Below are 22,025 nucleotides of genomic sequence, written 5' to 3' on the forward strand. Positions count from 1 at the left end.
CAAAAGTACTTAAGTAAAAGTATCAATACTGCAATATATACACTACTCTCTGTAACAAGTAAAAGTATGTTAATCTAAAAAATCCTTTAAAAATAGCAGACGTACAAGATCACAACGCGCAGATCACATCGTGGCGCATTGTGAGCTTGTAGATCCGCTATTTTCAAATGGCCAATGTTTAAATAGGGCTATGGTTGTATGTTTTGTAATAATAATAAACAAAATCCACAAAAAGTAGCTATCAACCAAAAATTTCAAATAATTGTAGTGGAGTAAAACTTCAATATTTGTCTCTGAGATGTACTGTCGAAATAAAAGTAGGCTATAGGAAATTTGGAAATGCAAAGTTCCTCAAAATGACTACTCAAGTAAATATAGTTACTTTCCACCACTGGTTGGTTAGAATGAAAAGAGACCCACCTGGTTTGGGACACACGTATCCTGTGTGGTGATGTTGACGCCTCGGTCATGATATGAGTGTATACAGTAGATGCCCAGCTCAGTCACCTGGCCTCATATGACCATGTAAGTCCCTCTCCACAGGTACCTACTGTAGCTTATTATGACTGCATGGATTAAAGTTCTCAGTCACCACGACTGATTTCAGTCATTTGGATTCCATTGAAGTCTTTCTGTGAAAGCATGCTGCGCACCGAAAATAGCAGATCGCAGTGTTGCGAGCTTGTAGATCTGCTATTTTCGGCCATTAGTTAATTTAAGATGAAAGAGTATTTGAAGTGATCAAATTAGCAATAGAAATTTAGAATCATCTTCCAGAAACATGAGAGAAATGTCATGATTTCTTTAGCTGGTCGGCCTAAAACATCATCATTACATTTTCAGTCTTGAGATTTTATTTTTGCTTTATTCCATGTGACTGGAATGTGTCACGCCACGCAACGCCAGTGCTGTTGAGGAATAATCATCTTAGGCACACAATTAACACTAACCTAATTTACTACATCGTCTATGATACATTATAATAGATTCAATCCATTATTGGAATTGACTTTTTTTCCCACTTTCGCCTTTATTTTATACTTTTTATGGAGGGACAGGGACAGACGGTAGGCTGACAGGAAATGGGGAGAGATGGGGGGGGGGGGGGGGGGGGGGGTGACATGCAGTGAAGGACGTCGGGATCGGGAGTCGAACCCGCGGCACACTGTCTGACTGGATTACCAGCCAAGGTGCCTGGACAGCTGAGCCACGGCCATATTGGAATTGACTTTTGTCATCAGATATATACCCCCCCCCCCCCCTATAAATGAATGCCCTATTTTATACTTTATTGCATTGCATGACTAGCTACAAGCATGACTAGCTACAAGCTCACAATGTATCACAAAGTTTACTTACTTTCTTTCTTTTTACATTTTCACCAAGAATAGATCATAATGACATGCCTAAAATTGGTTAAATATCTTTAAAGCCACATGCAGACCGCATGTGGCTTTAGAAACATATTGAATAGCTTGTGACTATTATACTCTAATAATTGGATCCATTAGAACCGAGGCTCTTTTTTTTTACAAAAGCATACAAGGTTATTTAGTAGTGGACACTTCTGAATGGGCGCTTGACTTTGCAGCTGTCTCAATGGTATTATGATGATTTGACTGGACTGACATTGTGGAGCTGCATGGCCTGTGCAGAGAGATAAAGTAGTAGCCTATCCCACCTCTACAATAGTGTTAGTTTAAAGTGCACAATGTAACCCAGATGGGCCCATAAGGGTTTTCACATTCTCAGAGTTACAAATGGATAAATTAACATCTGTTTGATTTTGGAATTACACGTCTGTGAGGACAAAGAAAAAGCACAAAGCGGCGAGTGCTAATTGCTGCTGATTCCAGAGCATTCAGAATCATTTGACCCTGGATGTGTAAAACAGAACAATATGTTTGCACTGTCTATGCCAGTGGTTGTCAAACATTTTGATGTCAAGGGCCCCCAAATGTATTTGACCCCCATCTGAAAAGGTTTAACCAGGGACCTCCATAAGAAGATTTATGTTAAAGTATCAAAAGTATTAAACATTTCCCAAGCTATTTCAATATTTTTTTTAAATAGCATTACAAGCTCACAGTGTGGTACGCAGTAGTGCACTGTGAGCTTGTAGATCTGCTATTTTGAATAGCCAACGTATAAATGGATAAAGTGATTAAAATGAATTTTAACTCGTTTTGTGGGGACTCCCTGGAACCCCCCGCAAGGACCCCTGGGGGTCCCCGGAGCCCACTTTGAACGTTTGGATTCATGACATGAATAAAGACATGAAGGAATTAAATGTCTCAAATACACTTAGATTTATGATCATACAACATACATTCAATCGATACATTGAATAAACATTAGCCTTCACTTTACAGTATTAGGTTCATTTACACACTGAATGAGATAGACGCCAACTTATGCTTGCTTACGTACATGCCCCATGTTCATAGAGTTATTTAATTACTATTGTTACCTTATTGATTGTCGCCCCCTCTCAGTCAGTCTAAGTCTCTGAGTCTAAGAGTTAACATTTGTTAATGTAACAGTAAAGAATGCCACATTATGTGGGCTGAAAATGTGTGCTTTTCATCCTCCTCTACTGTAAAAATAATTGTGCTTTTCAGTGCATTAATTTGCACTGAATAAAATGAACTGCAGCACTATGAACTGAACTCATAGCTTGACAGATTGTCATATCATATTAGAAGCTTATTTGAACCAAGACCTAGTATTAAAAAAAATCCAATTGTGCTCCCAAATATATACTTGCTCTAATGAACATATTTGGCTTTTCTTCCCCACATTTGGAGATGCTGCTAAAACGTCTCTTTGGCTGTGTAATTCAAGTCCCAGGTTAGAGGAAACCGAAGAGGACTTAGAAATTAGGTTCTTGGCATCCTTCCTGGCAGTGGCTGATGTTGTTGTAATTCCTCACTACGTCCACCGGGGGGCAGAAGTGGTTTGTGGAAGACCCTTTTATAGCTATTTTGAGTTCATAGCTGTAAAGGAGCTGTAAAAAAAATACAATAGTGGTCTTTTCCTTTGGCACGGTAAGATGAAAGGGTTACAAAGGCACAATGGTACACTAGAATGAACCGACAATAACAAGACAGCTTGAGTAACATTCTATCCAAGCCCTCAGGCTTGGCCAGCTAGGCCCTCGTAACACCAACCACTCAACTCCACATCATTGTACCGACATAGTCCCCTGGAGCCTGTTCTGTGTGTCACTAATTATGTTGATTTAGCCCTTCATTCAAACCAAGGCATCATTGCAGCATAAAGTACGAAATGGAAGTCATGATGAGGATAGATATTGGAAATAAAAACAAAAAAAAGTCTCTCTTTTCTCTCTCTCTCTCTCTTTTCTCTCTCTCTCTCTGTCTCTCTCTCCCTGTGTGTTGCTCACATGACGGAGCAGCACTGACAGGCCTTGCGTTTGGGAGCAGCTCCTTGCCCCTCGTCCTCCTTCTGGCCGGCGTCCTGCGGGCCCTTCCCTCCCTCCTCCTCCACCGGGGCTTTCAGTGCGTTCAGAGGGATGTCCTGAAACACTCCTTCGTGGGCGGACGGGTCCTTCAGGCCCTCGCCGTTGGACTGGAGTCCCGGCTCGGAGCGGCCGACGGGCCCCAAAACCTTCTCCTCGCCGTCGTCGGTGATGATGACCCGCTCCACGGTGAGCGCGTCCCCCTGGCCCGGCCTGGCACCCCCCTCCTCCTCCTCCTCTTCCTCTTGGCCGTCAGCGTAGCCCATGAACGTGAGCGTGACGGGCCCGTCCTCCATGCGGAACTCCGCCCCGGTGTACTCCGCGTCGTCCGTTGTTCCCACCATTTCTCTCACGACCACTGCCACGCCGCCGCCGTCTTCCCGTTCCTCCTCGTCCTCCTCCTCGTCGCCTCCATCGGCCCCGGCGCTGTCCAAGCGGCCTCTGTTTTCCTTGGCGACTTCCCGTCGTGGCGGCGGCGTGACGGTGACGTCGTCCAGCAGGACCCTCATTCCCACGCCGTCCACGGCGCTGAGGATCTGGCCCAGCTCCTCGGCCGAGGGTAGGAGCCCCGCCCCCCCGACGGCGTGGACGCTCTTCCGGCCGTCGTCGAACACCGGCACGGTCATGTCGCCGGCGCCGGGCTCGACCGCCACCGGCGCCACAGAGCGCACCACGGTGACTCCCGTCTTGGGGTCCCTCTCGACCTGGACCGCCACCATGCCCAGCACTGCAACGCAAGAGGAACAGAGATGAAGAGGAGGCTCAATGAACACTGTGTCGCCGTGCAACACTGGGGTTATTATTGCAAAAACCCTTCAGGAGATTATGGGTCTTAGTTGGCTTTCATACATTTTCAAGCCGAGGCCACAACTCGTATTCTTAAATTAGAGAGCTAAATGTGAGGACACAATCTCTCGAGGCAAAAATGTACATCAATAATACAATTGTCTCTCTGATAGATGTAAAGTCATTCATTGTCCAGGATAAGACCTCATTTACCGCGTTTATATGTGGCGGGAAAAACTTCTGCCAAAATATCCAATCTTCAAGCGTGTAGTTCTACGAGCTTGAACCTTGTATTAAAGCCATGAATAAAAGTCAAAACCCTATGAAAGTTAATGCGAGAACGGTGTTCTCTTAGACCTGTCAGTGTGTGTGATGGCTAAGATGCTTGGCGAAGCTACACACAGGCTGAGTGGACACATGTACTTCCCTCTTCCTATGCCTTCAAACACATTCTTTCAATGTTTTTCCCTTTCTGCCGCTACTAAGTCTATCGCTTAAGTCCTCCGATGGACATGAAAAATTAACGGGACAGAAATATCAAAGTGGTCTAAATATAACAGCGCTGGGCGTGCTTCACTCCCACTTCATCGTTAACTCGTACACTGAAGGTAGAACGACCAAGGAGGAATGGGGCATTAAAAAAAAAACGTTTGAAGGTTAATGAGGCCAGACAAAAGTACAAAACTAATAATATGCAGTCAGGAAGGACTGCAGACTCACTCCCCATTTTCTGACTCTGACGCCACCTCACCCTCACCCCCTAGCACTGCCTTCTCCTCGTATCCCTCATGTTTTGATAGATGCTCATTTCTCATGCTATACAGATACAGCATATAGCATATATCCAGCTTGTCCATCTGCTACTTTTCTAATTTGAATCCTAAAAAGTAACAGTTTTGTAACAGAGACGACATGTTGGTTACTTGTTCCCACTGTATTTGTTATTTAGATGTGTTTCGCTTGACTATACAAATGTTACTAATGTTATTTACTATTTAGACAGAATGTTGCTTGGAGACAGATGCTAGGTTTGGTGTTTTTCTGGTATAGTTCCTTTGAAGTATTACGATGTTGTCTTTGCACACCAGACTATTTACCAATCCTTTGGTTTACTATGGTTCATGGTGATTTTGATTACTCTGATTTTGCACTTATAAGTCGCTCTGGATAAGAACATCTGCTAAATGCCTAGATGCTTAATGTGATTGTCAAAAATCTAAGCACACCCTCTCCATGGGTCAATGATAATGGCAATACGCTGGTCTTATATTGAACGTGAAATAACAGGGCTATGCCAGTTAATGGTCCACTTATTGCCGCAGAGCGGTCTTCCAGAGAAGGTGTTGGGGAAGAAATTATATGGTTGCTTATCTAACCGCTATATTTTACCATCACTTATGATAAATACAATATAATACATTGTGATATTTGGTAGCTGTAAGGGCCTAGTTTAAGTTACATGTAAATATCTTGTTATGGTTCAATTTGTCCTTGAGGCAGCTAGAGTATAACTGATTTCTGCCCTGTGCTGATCTACCATACCACTAACCTGAGTGTTATTGTACATGTGTCATCTACCCATGATATCATGTTACATAAAGCATACATCACCACCTGAGAATATTGTCTCGGCTACTATGATGTGTTTTCTGCTGGCTTACCTGATCGGCCATCCTGCCTGCTCTCGTGGTACATCCTCTCTGTTGGGTCTTCTTCAGCTGCGGCAATCACTGGAGAGGAAAAGAGTGAGAGATGTAAGCGTACACGCCTAAACTTTAACCACGTGAACCCCATACGGTGGAGTGGAGTCCCGCAGGGCTCTATACTGGTGTATTTTCTGTTTTCTGTTATTGTGGGGAAAGCTTTCGCTGTAGCAGACGTTGTGAGCTTGACTTATTAGTGTATCTCCAAGAGTGTGGAAATGGACCCATAAAAAACGGACACCAAAAATGGAAGATGAATAGACCCCCGTTAAGGGTCTGTAACTCCGGGAGTGACGTTAAAGTAGTGCAACAATTTACTGTGTACATTTATCCCAGTATACAATGCTAGTGGACCAGTGAGTGCACAGCAGCATTCAACACTCAGTGCTGCACACACACACATTGCATGCAGAATGCCTGTTATGCCATGCCAGTTATGTTAGAGCGCTCTCCCCCAGCCGGGTCTCTCATTCTGTACACTATGTTTTCAGCATACTATCCCACAGACGAAGCCTCAGTTACCGTGAAGCACGGTATCGTTTGCAAACATTAGAACGCTAAAACGTTACGTTCCTCATAAGACACACTGACGATGACGAGGCCAACCAAAATTAGTAAACACAATAACACATACACAGCCACGGCTGACTTTGACTCCGTCTTACCTTGTCTCAGGAGGTCCTCGTCAACGCCGGCCTACGGGTGGGGAGGAGAGACAATTTTAGGTGCTCGCCAAAGTCAGAAACGTAGCACGGTTAGCCACTCTGCGACCTTAAGGCGCTACACTTCCTCTGCCAACCTGGGGGGGGGGGGGGGGGGGGGGGCTGACCTCATGCTTCTGTCTATGCATGACGAGTCCAAGCTGCTTCTTTTCACCTGACAGGGGAGAGTTTCCCCAGCCGGACATAGCACGACAGCACTGTGCCACCGTGACCTGTGGTATTGGTACTTGATTTTGAGAGTACTTCTCGACCCCCCCCCCCCCCCACACACACACACACACTGCCGTGCCCCCCCCCCCCTACTATGCAGAACCCTGCCCTGCTTCACGACCTGCCATAAATATTTCAGACACCATCAGCAAACTCACGGCTCACGGGTCCTTCATTTTACCCATTAGCCATTCCAATCTCGCCACTGCGAGTCAGTCAAAGTGTGAGCTAAATATGGGCTGTGTACAGTGAGAGGAGCGTTTGGTGAATGTGAGAGTTCAAGTGGCGTGTACCATGGGCTTAATGTAGTTCACTGCATAGTTACAGTAAAGCTTTGCTCACATGAGGTTAGCTTCTCACTGCCAAAGGCTGCTAAAGGTGGACCAGTCTTCTCTATTGGAAATAGACACACACACACACACACACACACACACACACACACACACACACACACACACACACACACACACAGGTGCATGCGTGTGTGTGTGGCTGCATGTGGCTGAGCACATGTTATGTCCAAAACTGTTGCTGTTCAGGATTCAAATTCAAATTGTAGCACAAGTTGCAGATCTACAAGATCAAAATGCATCGCTTCACACCGTGTTTAAAGCTTGTAGATCTGGTACTTTTGATGCTTTTGTGTGACTCTGTAGTGCAGGTCAAGTAGGGCGTTAATTTATGGGGGGAAAAACACGCCAAAATTTTGAATATGGTAATTAGACGACAATAGCGATATGTGCATGGTAGCCTGTGCACACATGCATGTGTGATAGCGTGCGTGTGCTTGAGGTACGGTGTGAGAAACACCCAGATGAGTCCCAGAGAGCTGTTTGTATTGCACCAGAGTGTGTGTGTGTGTGTGTGTGTGTGTGTGTGTGTGTGTGTGTGTGTGTGTGTGTGTGTGTGTGTGTGTGTGTGTGTGTGTGTGTGTGTGTGTGTGTGTGTGTGTGTGTGTGTGTGTGTGTGTGTGTGTGTGTGTGTGTGTGTGTGTGTGTGTGTGTGTGTGTGTGTGTGTGTGTGTGTGTGTCGGTACCTGATAGTGGTTGTGTGTGCAGCTGAATGGATGTGTGTTCTCGTCGGGAGGGGGAGGGGCTGTGCTCTCGTGTTCTCTGACATCTGCTGTCTCCGCTCGCTCCTTGGACGTCTGCTGGCGCTCGCTTGCCTCTCTGATGTACGGTACATACAGTAGCATGCGCACATACACACACAGACACACACACAAATATACACACGAGAGTGAGAAAGGGGACACATGACATGGTACCATAAGTTGCAGAAATCTATAACATTGAACAACGAACCATAGATCTGGGTCTAAAGCCTGGTGACCACGTTGAACCATAGATCTGGGTCTAAAGCCTGGTGACCACGTTGAACCATAGATCTGGGTCTAAAGCCTGGTGACCACGTTGCTTGCCGACAAGAGCTGATCTTGTCAGCAAGCCACGCCGCCGTGCGGTGAAGTATTTAAGTTTCTTCCCAAGCTGTGAGGATTATGTAAGCGTGCGCGCGGCGAATATAGCATACGGCATCAAATGATGGTTGGTCTTTTCAGCGCCCAGCGTGCGTCCTGGAATACTTTCCACAGAGTTCAGTGTGTAGAGAAGAGACACTCTGTACCCAGTATCACACCTGAACATTTCTCTTTTGTCTGCGCTGCTATTTACAAGAGTGGTTCATGTCAAGGACCGTCAAAATGATACCTATTTGGCCGCCGACACCCCTCTCAAAACATTTTGTTCCAGGGACCCCAGGCCCAGAAGCAAAGATTTATAATAACAGATCTACAAGCTCATACTGTAGTTAAAAATATGGTTAAAACATTTTGGGGCGGGAACCCCTTTTGGTGTTAGCATTATGTAATGCTTTAGCTATTGAAAAATGGCAGATCTACAAGCTCATAGCGCGCCACCGAGTGGTGCGCTACGAGCTTGTAGGTCTGCTATTTTTGAAAAATTGAAGAATGACTGACATAGAAACAGCTTTTTCAGAAAACTGTCAGGATGTAGAAGACATTTTTTTAATCTGATCTCAGGTCAGCATGGGTTAAATATGGTTAAAGTGATGCTATAAGTAATTCTTCTGGGGACCCTCCCAAGGATAGGTTTTATAAATGTGATGAGGAGTAGTGGGGTGAAAGCTCACTGTGGTGTGTCCTGTAGTAGAGGATCAGGGGTCTCTGGCCCCTCAGGGGTCTCGGGCCCCTCGGCCTCTGCAGACGTGGGGACAGGAGGTGGAGGAGGCTCACTTAACCACTGTTCCCTCAAGCATTTCCTCTGTGTGTGTGTGTGTGTGTGTGTGTGTGTGTGTGTGTGTGTGAGAGAGAGAGAGGGAGAGAGAGAGAGGGGGGGGGGATTATCTTCTTGAACTAAACGTGTTTGCTAAACGTGTTTGCTGAACTAAACGTGGTTTCCTGTGGTTTCCTGTGCTGAAATGTTTTACCATTGAGCTAATTGAGTCTGCATGCTCAGATGATACATTTAATCTTGAACATCGGATCAAAAAAAAGTAAGTGTGGGCGATATGGAAAAATATAATATCATATATATCAATATCAATATTTTTTCAAGCGATATCACCATACATGATATTATCATGTTATTATGTCTTTATGTTTTTGAACAGAAACTAAAAGAAAAATGAGTAACAGAACATTTTGACCAAAATATTTTGGCTAACGAAACGGTCATTCTACAAAAGTATAAATTAAGGTATAGAACTGCAAATCATAGAATGTGCATTCTGTATCACAAAATATATGTCACGATTCGATATTTATAACCATATCACCCACCCCTAGGTCTAGGATCTGTGTTAGTATATTTATTTATTTTACTTTTCAGGATTCCAATAAATAAATAGCAGATATACAAGCTAAAAACGTGCAGCTCTGTGATGCATTTTGAGCTTGTAGATCTGCTATTTTTGTTTCCCCCTCACGCATGAGTCCTCCTGTCTCTATGGATAGTGTTCCTTCAGACAGAGCCATGTGTGTCTGCCTGCTGTCTGAGGGTGACAGTGACAAGGTGTCACCTAGCCTCGGAGTCCTCCATGGAGAGTGGACCTTTGATATTGTCGCAGTCGGACAGAAACCTCTTATCCCAATATTATAATAACGTTTTTTTCCCCGTAAAATTATCCCCTACTTCATTACAATACGGCATCACACAAAAGCATCAAAGAGCTTGTGGATTTTCTACCTTTGATGACAGAGACGATATGTCATGTATGCACGTTGCAAGGACACAGCGTGAGCTGAGCCCATGGGCTCTATTTGCAGACGTTTTTCAAAGCACGGCTCACAAGGGTGATGCAATTCCGTGGTAACGGGACGAGCCTGGGATTGATGGGGGAAGACTGTTGTAAAGCAACTTGTAAAAAGTGAAGATGTTCAACAATATGGACTGTGGTAGTACTGGTCAGCCAGTGGTACTGGTCAGCTCCCAGTGACCAACAGTAGAAGACTGTGGTTGTACTGGTCAGCTCCCAGTGACCAACAGTAGAAGACTGTGGTTATACTGGTCAGCTCCCAGTGACCAACAGTAGAAGACTGTGGTTGTACTGGTCAGCTCCCAGTGACCAACAGTATAGAAGACTGTGGTTGTACTGGTCAGCTCCCAGTGACCAACAGTAGAAGACTGTGGTTGTACTGGTCAGCTCCCAGTGACCAACAGTATAGAAGACTGTGGTTGTACTGGTCAGCTCCCAGTGACCAACAGTAGAAGACTGGTTGTACTGGTCAGCTCCCAGTGACCAACAGTAGAAGACTGTGGTTGTACTGGTCAGCTCCCAGTGACCAACAGTAGAAGACTGTGGTTGTACTGGACGCTAATATTCAATTAGTAGGCGGCAAGACACTCTGCGGTGTGTGCGTGTGTCACTGCCCCGCCACTAGCGTGATCCTTGACACGCCAGTTTTCCAGGTACAGGCGCCCCCTTCTCTCTCCACAGAGAGCCAATCTGTGACTAATCAGAATATTAGAGCAGAGGTGACATTCAGGTGAGTGATTTGGCACAAAGCCTGACGGTGAATAAAATGCCTCAGGCTTATAGTAGTGTTACGCATCATTTGCGTGGGCGACGGACTGTGGAAATATAATGCCTGCTTGGTTTCTAGATGGATGGTTGTTTGTACTGTAGTCTCAGGGTAGTGTGTGTGCCCCCCGGACAGGACTAGAAAGGGTAATGGGGCATTTAAGGGACCACAGAGAATGCTGAGCCACTGGACTGTATGAAAAACTTTTCTTTTCTATCTGTCCTTCTTCTTGGCATATCTCTCGCTGCACCCCCATATCTCCATCTCTCCAACCGGTGTGTCACATGATCGTCTCTGTCGGGTGGAAACCTTGTATGTCTAAAAACTGCTTGGCTTGGCTGCACCCAAGGCCCCAGTGAGGCTCTTCAACGTTGAAGCACTGGGCCCTAGTGGTAAGAGGAGGGACTACAGCCAGACCTGTGGATTCATGACCGGGAAACCCTGTGCAGCTGGGCTTTAACATTGAGCGCTCGGTTGCACTTCCGCATCGTTCTGAGACGGTTCTTCCGGGTGCTTCAAACCGCCACTGAGCAACTTCCACTGACATGAATAGCGGGGGGGCGGGGGGGGGCTTCGTGCCAGTTCAGTCTCTATCCTTCTTTATACTCTATGGCTGCACCATGGAATGAGTGAAGTAACACATTTCTAATCACTGACGAACACAACAGGCTGGATGCAGTAATTGAGAACAGCTGGGCTGAGCTGTAAACACTAGACAGAGACCTATCGCAGTAAATGGAGTTAAAAGGCTCAGCGACTCCACCCAGGTTATTTAACCCGGTTCCAAAACTTCTCAGGTTCGAGACCCAAAAGAGAGATTTAGACGTTTACGCACAACGCATCGCGAGCTTATCAGCTATTTTCACTACTTCTTAATTATTATTTGTGTTTGTTTTAAAATGTATACAATTATTATTATTATTTTTAATCTTTTGAAATGTTCTAAATATCCCAACCCACTATTTGGGAACCACTGAACCCATTTTGGGCGGGAAACCCATTTGGTGTGTGATCTTGGTGTACACCACGTTGATAAATAAGGGCCTAAGAGTTTTCTGAGTTTTAGAACAGAGTAGCTATAGCTAACTCCACCCCTCACCCCTCTCTAACCAATTAGAACAGAGTAGCTATAGCTGACTCCACCCCTCACCCCTCTCTAACCAATTAGAACAGAGTAGCTATAGCCTACTCCACCCCTCACCCCTCTCTAACCACTTAGAAAGCAAAGCAACGTTCTTTGTTTACCCAGGGAAGTGGACTAAGCCAAGGACTTGTTTACAGCCACACCCTGCTCATAGAACATTTCATGGTAGGGTTCAATGCCTTGCTCAAGGGCACTTCAGTGGTGGTAATTTTTAACGTGCCAGTCCGGGGATGCGAACTGGCGAACTGGCGCTGCCCAGAGTACCTATAGCTGACTCCACCCCTCACCCCTCTCTAACCAATTACAACAGAACAAGCCTGTCGGCCCCCCCCCCCTAAACTATTTCATGATTAATGATACATGTGTATCTGTTATAATGATGAGAAGGTTAAACGTTGCTCTGGTTTCCTGCCTCAGAGGAACCGAAAGTGCAGATATCTATTTTTCATTACATCTGTTAGTGGAAACTGTCCTCTGGCACCTACACTATCCTATACAACAACACACATAGTTGCTAGGGCTGTCACCATTATGACACTATCCTATACAACAACACACATAGTTGCTAGGGCTGTCACCATTATGACACTATCCTATACAACAACACACATAGTTGCTAGGGCTGTCACCATTATGACACTATCCTATACAACAACACACATACCGGTAGTTGCTAGGGCTGTCACCATTATGACACTATCCTATACAACAACACACATAGTTGCTAGGGCTGTCACCATTATGACACTATCCTATACAACAACACACATAGTTGCTAGGGCTGTCACCATTATGACACTATCCTATACAACAACACACATAGTTGCTAGGGCTGTCACCATTATGACATGCCAATCACCATACAAATTATTGACAGTGTGGCTTTGTGGGGAAAAAAGTTACACAGGGGCAGATACGTATGACTAAAACTTATAGCCGGCAGAAAGAAATGTATGACATAAAGTTTTACTCTACAAATGAGTGAAAATAGCCGATCTAGAGCTTGTAGATCTGCTATTTCCACAGAGGTTTTTTTAACGTTTCAAAATGCACAAACCTTTCTCAGCATGGAAATTATTGCCATTATCTCAAATAAATAGCGATTAGGCAGTAATGAAGTCATTGTGATTTCTAATTATGGTTTTGACCCGTGGTGTGGACAGAATACAGACGGTTTTGACCCGTGGTGTGGACAGAATACAGACGGTTTTGACCCGTGGTGTGGACAGAATACACACGGTTTTGACCCGTGGTGTGGACAGAATACAGACCTTCTCCTGGGCCAACTTCAACCTTTCGTCTTCAGCCTCTCTCTTCTGTCTCTCCTCTTCTTCCAGCTGCCGACGGCGCTCCTATATGGTGAGAGACGGACGGACAAAACTTTGAAATGAGAGACGGGGAAACAAACAGAACTAAAGAAGGCAGGCGTTTTGAAACCGAGAAACCAAAGAAGGTTTCACTTTTGTGTCTTTCACAATGTCGTTCGATTAACTGTCCATTTTGAAGTCAGACGAGGCCGTTTGCATGCATACAGTTTACATATAATTTGGCATGAAAAAGTGTGAGAACCACTGACATAGAAACTAAACAGAAAACTAAGGATTTAGAAGACATTTGTAGAATCTGCATCGGGTCTTAATGGGTTGAAGGTTCAGTCAGAGCGCAGCAGTGGTATCTTGGAGGGGATAAACTGTCACCACTTTATCTTTACTGTACCCCCCCCCCCCCCCCCCCCCCCCCCGCACGCAGTCAAATCCTCCCTTGTCTCCTTGGCTTCAGTCACGCTGTAACACTTGTGACTTTATGCATTTCAATCATTAATCACCGTTACGTTCTGGGATCTGCCTGATCCGTTTCATGCAGCCCACATTTAAAGTCTATGCATGAAAGGCACAGGCTGTTCTCTGTTTATCATGTGAGCAAATCACTCCCGCCGCGGCCGCTTATCTCTCTGACTTGACATTACACCGCAGAACCTTTTTGACATAATTTACAGAGAGAGATGCAGAGTAGCTTATTGAATTCACACAACATTCCTCAACACAATATACAGTGGCCTACATGTACTGTTCCTACTGTATAACAACATATCTTGTATCTCTTGTACTCTACTCAAATATAGATTGACTTCACATGATCTATGTTCACCTCTTTCACATCAATATCACTACTTACCCCTCGGGAAAGTCCTTTCCGTATAAGACACCTTTCAACAGCACAAACTTTGTGGAGCTTTGGATTGTATATTTAAAATTAGTTTTTATTTTAAAAGTATTGGAGCGGTTGGGTCCGACGTCACTCAGCTCAACAGGAGATCCGATGCTGTGTGGGCCAACTGTTACTGCATCGGACTACGCCGAGTGTTTTCAAGATGAGCTCAGAACAGCTGTGGGAGGACGGGTTCCACCCACTTCTAAATAGAACTATTTGGTTAACACCCCTCGGCAGTCACTGGTCCCTCAAGTCAAGGACTTCCTCTCAGTGAAAAGCGGTGAGATAGAGAGACAGGAAACAGACGCACAGGGTTGATAAAATATACAGTAACAGATAGGTCGCCGCTACTGTAGGTCAAGGGTTCCAAAACCTTTCAGTGCCCCCCACACACACACACACACACCCCCCCTCCCTCCCCCCCAAAAAATAAAACAAATTAAAATCATATTTGATCTGGGGACCCCCACCCTGACAAGCACTTGGAATTGAAGCCATTACATTTAGTTTGCCTCGGTTCCACAGATATATTGTTAGTTAAATAGTAAATAATGCAGATAACCTGTATACACCTACAGTGTATGCTGTACAGTATGTTGGTTTGTTCACAGTTTAGTCAGAAAACGATGTTGCACATTAAGCTAATCTCATATGGGGAGTCTTGGGGACCCCACAACAATCTTTTGGGGAGCCTCCGTTTGGGAACCATTGCTGTAGGTAGACAGTAGACACAGATAGAGCATGGGGACCTTTAACGAGAACCTATCATGACTTCCAATATTACCTACAGGCAGGATCCAAGACCTATTAAACACTTTTACCATTTTATTTCAGAAATAGCTGATCTACAAGCTCATAACACATCACATTGCAATTGTATTTTTTTTATATGAAAACAGAGCCATCCAACCCTGCCTATTAGGGCTCATGTTCCAGTCTCCAGTGGTGTATGTAGTATTATTATCCCTATCGGCTATACTATGGCTATTTACCCTATTTGAAAATAAGTGATCTACGAGCTTGTAGATCTGATTGAGGTACTTTCCCCACCAGTACCAATCACAACAATAACGGAACAGTCTCCTGTGTGTCTGTTGAAGTTGTAATATAAACCTTACCCTGGAGATCTCACTGGGGTCAAATCTGTGATTGTAAAAAACTACAACCATTACCAAACCAGTCTTTGTTTGTAGGTTGATGTACCGGTAATAATGCATCATGCATCATGGGAAATGTAGGAACACTGAGAAAGGTCCAATTGATTTGCAAGCAACTTTTCTTTTCAAGATTTGTTTTTGGGATTTTTATGCCTTTTATTGATGGTTAACAGTAGATAGACAGGAAAGGGGGAGAGAGATGGGGAGTGTCTGGCTGGTTTGGCAGCCTAGTTGACCAGACGGTTGAGCTAACCGTCCAGGCACTTATAATAACTAGACACGGTTCAGGTTCTGATACAGTCGCTTTTTCAATTCCCACAACGTGGGGGCGGTCGCCGGTCACTCCCTACTAGCTACTTGTCTTCTCACAGCTCACTGGTGATGGGCCCAGGAAGACAAAACTAAAACTAAACTCTGACGTAAATCTCTTGATGGCGTGTTAGGGGGGCAGATGACGAACTTGGGTAAAAGTTCAAGAGAGCTCGAAAAAGCAATGTGCATTCAAAAGTGACAAAGACGCCAAATTTATGTTTAGGTTGTGTTTAAATCCACTCTTTTTATTCTAGGAGACTGTATTCACACAGTTTTCTAAACTGCCATGTGTGAGTACAGTATGAATAAACAAAACCTTACATTTTTGCCAATGAGCTAATACAGCCGGCCTGCTGGTCCAGGGGATGAATTCAATCTTGACCATGCATGGGGTCAAACCAGAAACGGGATCATGTCAAAGGTCATGTCTCACCTAAAAACATCTAAATGTCTCAGTAGAAGACTTGTATAAACATAATACTCTACCATACAGATTGGAAAACAGTAATTTTATTCATTACAAAAAAGGTGCTGCATTAACCTAACCATAAGGTGGAGAAGTTGAAGAAAGGACTCACCTCTATGGCCTGTAGTCTCTGGTGGTATTTCTCCACATCGTCCATGGTGACAGTCTGTAAACAAAGAGAATATAGTTTGATAATGTAAGTAAATGCACATTTAAGCATTGTTTTGTACCACTTTGAGCACTATACTGTATACTTCATTGTATGACTGATAGCGTTGTGAGCTTATAGATCTGCTATTTTCATCCCCTTTTTTTCTTGCCAAAAAGAGGGACACAAGTGTTAATGTGATTAACAATTAGCAAGCAATACTATCGAACATGAATTCAGTGTCAAACATAGTATATTTCCCAATAGGAAATGCATGTAAATGCAGAATGCATTCAGTCTGACCAGACACTTAAGGGATAAATCATAAATGAATGAACAGGGGGGGCATAGTTACCCTCTTGATCCCTCAGCAGTGTATATGTTTGGTCAATACATTGAGTGTTACATCTCCACTAAAATAGGCTGCAGGTATAAAACCAACTATTAACGTGATCATTTTTCACACAGTTCTGTTACAATTATACAAAAATGCTTGTATTGTTCAAACCACTATGCTCTGTAGGCTATATTACTAACCTGCTATCCTTCTGATGGAATGTGCATATTTCACGGTTATAATTGAATGTGTTTTCAGTTTCAATCTCAGCAGACACAATCTACACACACTGTTGTCTGTGTATCTCCCTCTCTAGTTTCAGTATGCTGACTGCCCTAAGTTGTGAGCTTCTAGATCTGCTGTTTTCACTAACTTGTTATTATTTATGGCATCATTTGATCATCGTGACCCATAAAAATGGGTCCCAAGTCCAGACCCATGATTGTTTGGGTCGGGAACAGTGCTCTAAGCGTCTATACATCACATAAGCAGTGACTCAACAGGGTAGAAGAGAGAGAGGGAGTGTGTCATATGCTTTCAAGTTGTTGCACTCTGTTGCATACTGTGTCCTACCTAGACGTCAAAACACCACCCACCTCTCTCTCTCTCTCTCTCTCTCTCTCTCTCTCTCTCTCTCACACACACACACACACGCAGTGTCACGCACACACGCGTATACACGACAGAGGCAGCAAGGAAACAGGCTGCCTGCAAACGGCTGCACCACAGAGCCAAGATTTCCTCCCACAGAGATACAAACTGTACACACACAGGCCCCTGGAGGCTGGCCTTGGAGAGTTATTATTGATTGACAGAGCAGTAGAAGCACTCGCGGGAGGAGTGATAGAGAGACGCTGTGGCTTAGTTACTACAGAGATACTAAAGAGCTCACATGCACCCGAAGTCATGCATCAAACATCTGAGGGCTTGCCAACAACGCTGTGCCAAGACGCCTTGCCAAGATGGCATGCGTGATGTGGGCAAGAGAGAGTACAGTGGTGGAAGAAGTACTCACTTTTCTTTACTTGAGTAAAAGTATCAGTATTCAGTACCACAATGTAGAAATAGGGCTATATCTTGCGCCACCCCTTAACCCTTATCCCTAAACTTATTTGCCAAGGTAGAAGTGCTTCACTTTTCCACACCACTGTTGGTGAACATAACAGGATCACGCCCACTTCCAGTTTTTGGAACGTCTTACAGGCTTTGGAACGTCTTACAGGCTAGGTCATCATTCCCTGATCATTCCGCTGACTCACTGGTTGACCCCCTAGGCCCATGGCCATTTCATTGTGCTAGTCAATAGTTTTCATATATAATAATGCATTAATAATATTACGCTAATGTAATATAGGCTTAGACAACTTATTATTTGAAACCATGACGAAATCTTGTTTCATTGCAGAAATATTAAGGTGGCAGTGTGCAAGCTGTCACTACTGTATATTTCGTAAATGAATGCCCTACTTCATCATACTACAGTGTAATAAAAAAGTAGCAAAAATTGCCGATCTACAGTACAAGCTCAAATTATTTTAGGCTATATTTTCTCACAGTATACAAACCAACGTGCAGTAAAGTGTACTCTGTAGGTTATCCAGGCCATTACCTTGTCAAAAGTAATCAACAAAGTAAACACTATAGCCAAATTGTAAAATATGACATATATCACATATAGAAATAAGAGTAAATGGCCGATCGACAAGCTCATAGCTCATAATTGAGAGTGCGTTTTATTCGATGAAAGCCTGTGCAATTCAACAGCCAGAATGTTTACGAATGAAAAGATATATATAATTATAAAATATCTTGCATTGACAAAACGCACCCATCAATAATAGGCCTTAAAACTCCAACCACTATCTCTACACAATTTGTACGCTTCTTTAGCTATAAGAAAAAGCTCCGATCTGGTTCCCATGACGTGAGGTCAGCAAAGCTCTGCCCTCCAGTGTAGATAAGACTCTGCATGTAACGCTGAAGTTAGACACAGTCTTCGTGGTACTGAGGCATTTAACATACAGTACGTACAGTACTGTACCCTGAGCACTGAAGCACATTCTGTTATGTTAAGAGTGACCTGTTAAGGTGACCCACTTAAGCCCTGATTTAACAAAATAGTAATGAATAACAAAATAATAAATAAGTAAATACATAAGCTCGCAAAGTACACAAGTACAAGTACATTTTTAGATCTCCTATTTTTGCTTTTTTCGAAGAAAGAAATCCTGGCGTATTTAATCAATGGTGCAATTTTTTATCGTTTAATTAGCTATCTCGTTAGGCTGTCCAAGTGGTATGGTCTATATCGCATATGGCCGATGTAGACTATGCCAGTGGTTCTCAAAATGGGGACCGGGGACCCCCAGGGATCCTCGACAAAGTGTGTTAATACAGCATCACAATAATTTTAACCCCATTATCCATATTTATATGCTGGCTATTCAAAAATAGAAGATGTTTATTGGTAGAAACAGTTTGAACTTACCATTTTTTCTCCCTCACCCCATCCCTCCCCCCACTATTATCGTCATCATTCTTTCCCTTTAAAACAATATAAAATAATAATAATAATAATAATAATAACTAAGCTTAGACAAAAACAAAAAAGTCCAGTCCAAAATGTTGCAAATTTAACCCAAATCCTCTCTTCTGGTGGACCCTACCACAAAACCTTTTTAGATGAGGGTTAGGGCCGTGAACTAAACCGCACAACCAATAGTACAAATAGCAGATCTGCAAGCTGTATACAGCATGGTGTGGCGCATTGTAGCCTAGAGCTTGTAGGACCGCTATTTTCGCTATTCTCAAAAACCTTGACATTTTAGAAATGTGCTTAAAAAGTCATATGCAAAGAAGAAGTATGTAGGCCTAGTCCTCCTCCTACTGGGCAAGCTCAAGCTGCTCCATATGAGTCCATGGCCTGGTTGCAGTCTCAGCTGTGCTACAGTAATTAACTGTGTTAATTGCCATTAACTCTTTAGTGTAACGTAGCCATGTCACCCCTATGGTGCAGGATTCTGCCAACTAGCTGAAGTGCAAACATACACTATACCGTCGCTGTCGGGCAGATTCCTCTTATCTCCATATTCTAACTTTAAAACATATTTATATAAATTAACGCCCAACTTGACCATACTGCAGCCGAGTGTCACAAAAAAGCATCAAAAGCAGATCCGCAAGCTTGCTACTTTTGAATTTGAACAGTTTTGGACATAATGCACGAGGTTTCCACCCAACAGAGATATGTTTAACATGTACCGGTATGTTCTTTACACCTGGATACCGCGGTGACGTCTTTAGTACATATGCACATTTAAGCAAAGGAACACAAAACTCTACTTTATGAAGAAAACCACAAACTTGACTACCGGTATTTCAGCATTCTCACAACCATAACATCAACAACGTCAACAACAATTCCAAGACTGAGTTTCCTGATCAAACACAGTTTTTAGTAGCTACCATAATTCAATTGTTGCTTTGCTGAAGTAGTACAGGAGTGCAGGGGTGATCTTAGTCGTCCTCTGGTGGTCAGGTGGCGCTATGACAGTCATTAGAGCCGTTCCCTGTTTATCGTTTATCGAAAAATTACTTCTCTCTCCTGAGTGGATTGTTATCCCAACCCAACCTGAAAATGTATTTTCTCTTTACTAAAGAGCTGGGGAGATAGGGAGACCCCTGTTACTGAACTAACACTCAACAATGATATTTCACTTGTAAATCACTTACACCACCTTTAGTTTTGTCTATTCTATTCTTTACTATGCATATTCTACTATCTGAATGTAAATTTGCACGTGTGGTGAGTCCTGTATAACTAGATGTCTTGAAATCAGTGTTTGTGAATTTGATGTTAATGGGATGTGGTAGGGGGTCCGGGGGGGCAGGGGAGCGGTGGGCTGCTCCACTAACATGACACTCTGCACAGTCATTAGTGAGTGTTGTCACTTGGGACACATGAGGACAAGCTCAAGTTCAAGGACAAACCATCCAGGATGTGCCTTTGTCTGGATAACAGAAGCCACAAAGGCTGCCAAAGTGTGTGTGTGTGTGTGTGTGTGTGTGTGTGGGTGTGGGTGTGGGTGTGTGTGCGTGTGCAGTCTCCAATCCAGCTCATTGTGATTCTCTGGCTCAGATTATGAGGAGCATTGTGCAGATGTGATGAATTGAAAATGGAGGACCCTGATGTAAACAAGTCTTACTGCTTTTGTTGGTTTTATCCTCGTAGCAGTTTTTGTATTGACCATTTGTTGAAAGGTACCCATTTTACATACTGTGTGTGAATACAATTATCAATCAATCAAGAACAAAACCTTAACCATGTTCGTAATCAGTGGGCACAGACCAGCTTAGACAGTCATGTCCACCCAGAGAGGACGGGCACAGACCAGCTTAGACAGTCATGTCCACCCAGAGAGGTCCACCCAGAGAGGACGGTCCACCCAGAGAGGACGGGCGCAGATCTCCCTGCGGTCAAGAGGTGGAGAGAGAGCTCCACTTCTTGGCCACATAATGACAAATATTTAAGATATAAGAAAATAATTCCACCCAAAATATCAAAAACACATACTGTACATGTTTTACTCTGTAAGAAAGCTGAATATACAGTACAGTGCTGCAACGATATGATAATGAGGGAGATAGAGAGAGACACAGAGGGAGAAGAGACGGAGAAACGGAGAGAGAGAGAGAGAGAGAGAGAGAGGTAGCCTAGTCAGGCAGACCTACAGTATATCAGTGGCAGGACGGGTGGTGTGTCTAATGTTCTCCTCGGGGGCAGGAAGTGGCCTTTTATCCTCATGTCTCATCCTTTTAACACACGGCTCACTGTTCCGGCCCCAACCAGTGCTGGGAGGCGTGTGTGTGTGTGTGTGTGTGTGTGTGTGTGTGTGTGTGTGCGCGCGTGCCAGTGAGCAAGAGAGAGAAAGAGAGAGATATATGGACAGAGACGGAGGCACAGGCAAAGACAGACGGAGACAGGGGGAGAAATTGCTGGTCATTGTCAGTTCAGTTTATACAGCACAAAATGTAAAAGAAAAGCACATCAATGTACGTATGAGTATCCTCAGTGACAATGCACAGACAGACCTAATGGAAGCCAGTCTGTTGTTACGGCCACCCTAATGTTGATGCAGTGTGCTTGCTACTTGTACCCTAGTCTGTCTGCAGTCTGCACACTGCGACTCAAATCGCCATACGAAGGAAAGGATTATTTGGCAGTTTTTTGGTTATACTGTATGTCCATGAAGCCAAGAAGCAGATGTTTGACCCCCCCACCCCCCCTTTGTGTGTGTGTGTGTGTGTAC

At 44.0% G+C, this 22,025-nt stretch overlaps 1 protein-coding gene across 1 annotated transcript in view; it reads right to left on the bottom strand.

The window, feature by feature from the left end:
- Nucleotides 1-2,285: 2,285 nt before the first annotated feature.
- The window catches only part of LOC308324148 (paralemmin-1-like), a 35,966-nt gene continuing 16,226 nt past the window's right edge, over nucleotides 2,286-22,025 (bottom strand). The window contains exons 2-8 of the mRNA XM_080776100.1: nucleotides 16,344-16,397; nucleotides 13,357-13,437; nucleotides 9,051-9,181; nucleotides 7,939-8,071; nucleotides 6,636-6,666; nucleotides 5,929-5,997; nucleotides 2,286-4,208 (exon numbers count right to left, since the gene is read on the bottom strand). Of these exons, the coding sequence (XP_080632226.1) occupies nucleotides 3,403-4,208; nucleotides 5,929-5,997; nucleotides 6,636-6,666; nucleotides 7,939-8,071; nucleotides 9,051-9,181; nucleotides 13,357-13,437; nucleotides 16,344-16,388 (1,296 nt within the window). The 5' untranslated portion in view covers nucleotides 16,389-16,397 and the 3' untranslated portion in view covers nucleotides 2,286-3,402. The remainder of the gene's footprint in view (nucleotides 4,209-5,928; nucleotides 5,998-6,635; nucleotides 6,667-7,938; nucleotides 8,072-9,050; nucleotides 9,182-13,356; nucleotides 13,438-16,343; nucleotides 16,398-22,025) is intronic.

This window comes from Protomyctophum bolini (assembly GCF_963924005.1).
Source record: "Protomyctophum bolini genome assembly, chromosome: 11".
NCBI classification, from domain to species: Eukaryota; Metazoa; Chordata; class Actinopteri; order Myctophiformes; family Myctophidae; genus Protomyctophum; species Protomyctophum bolini.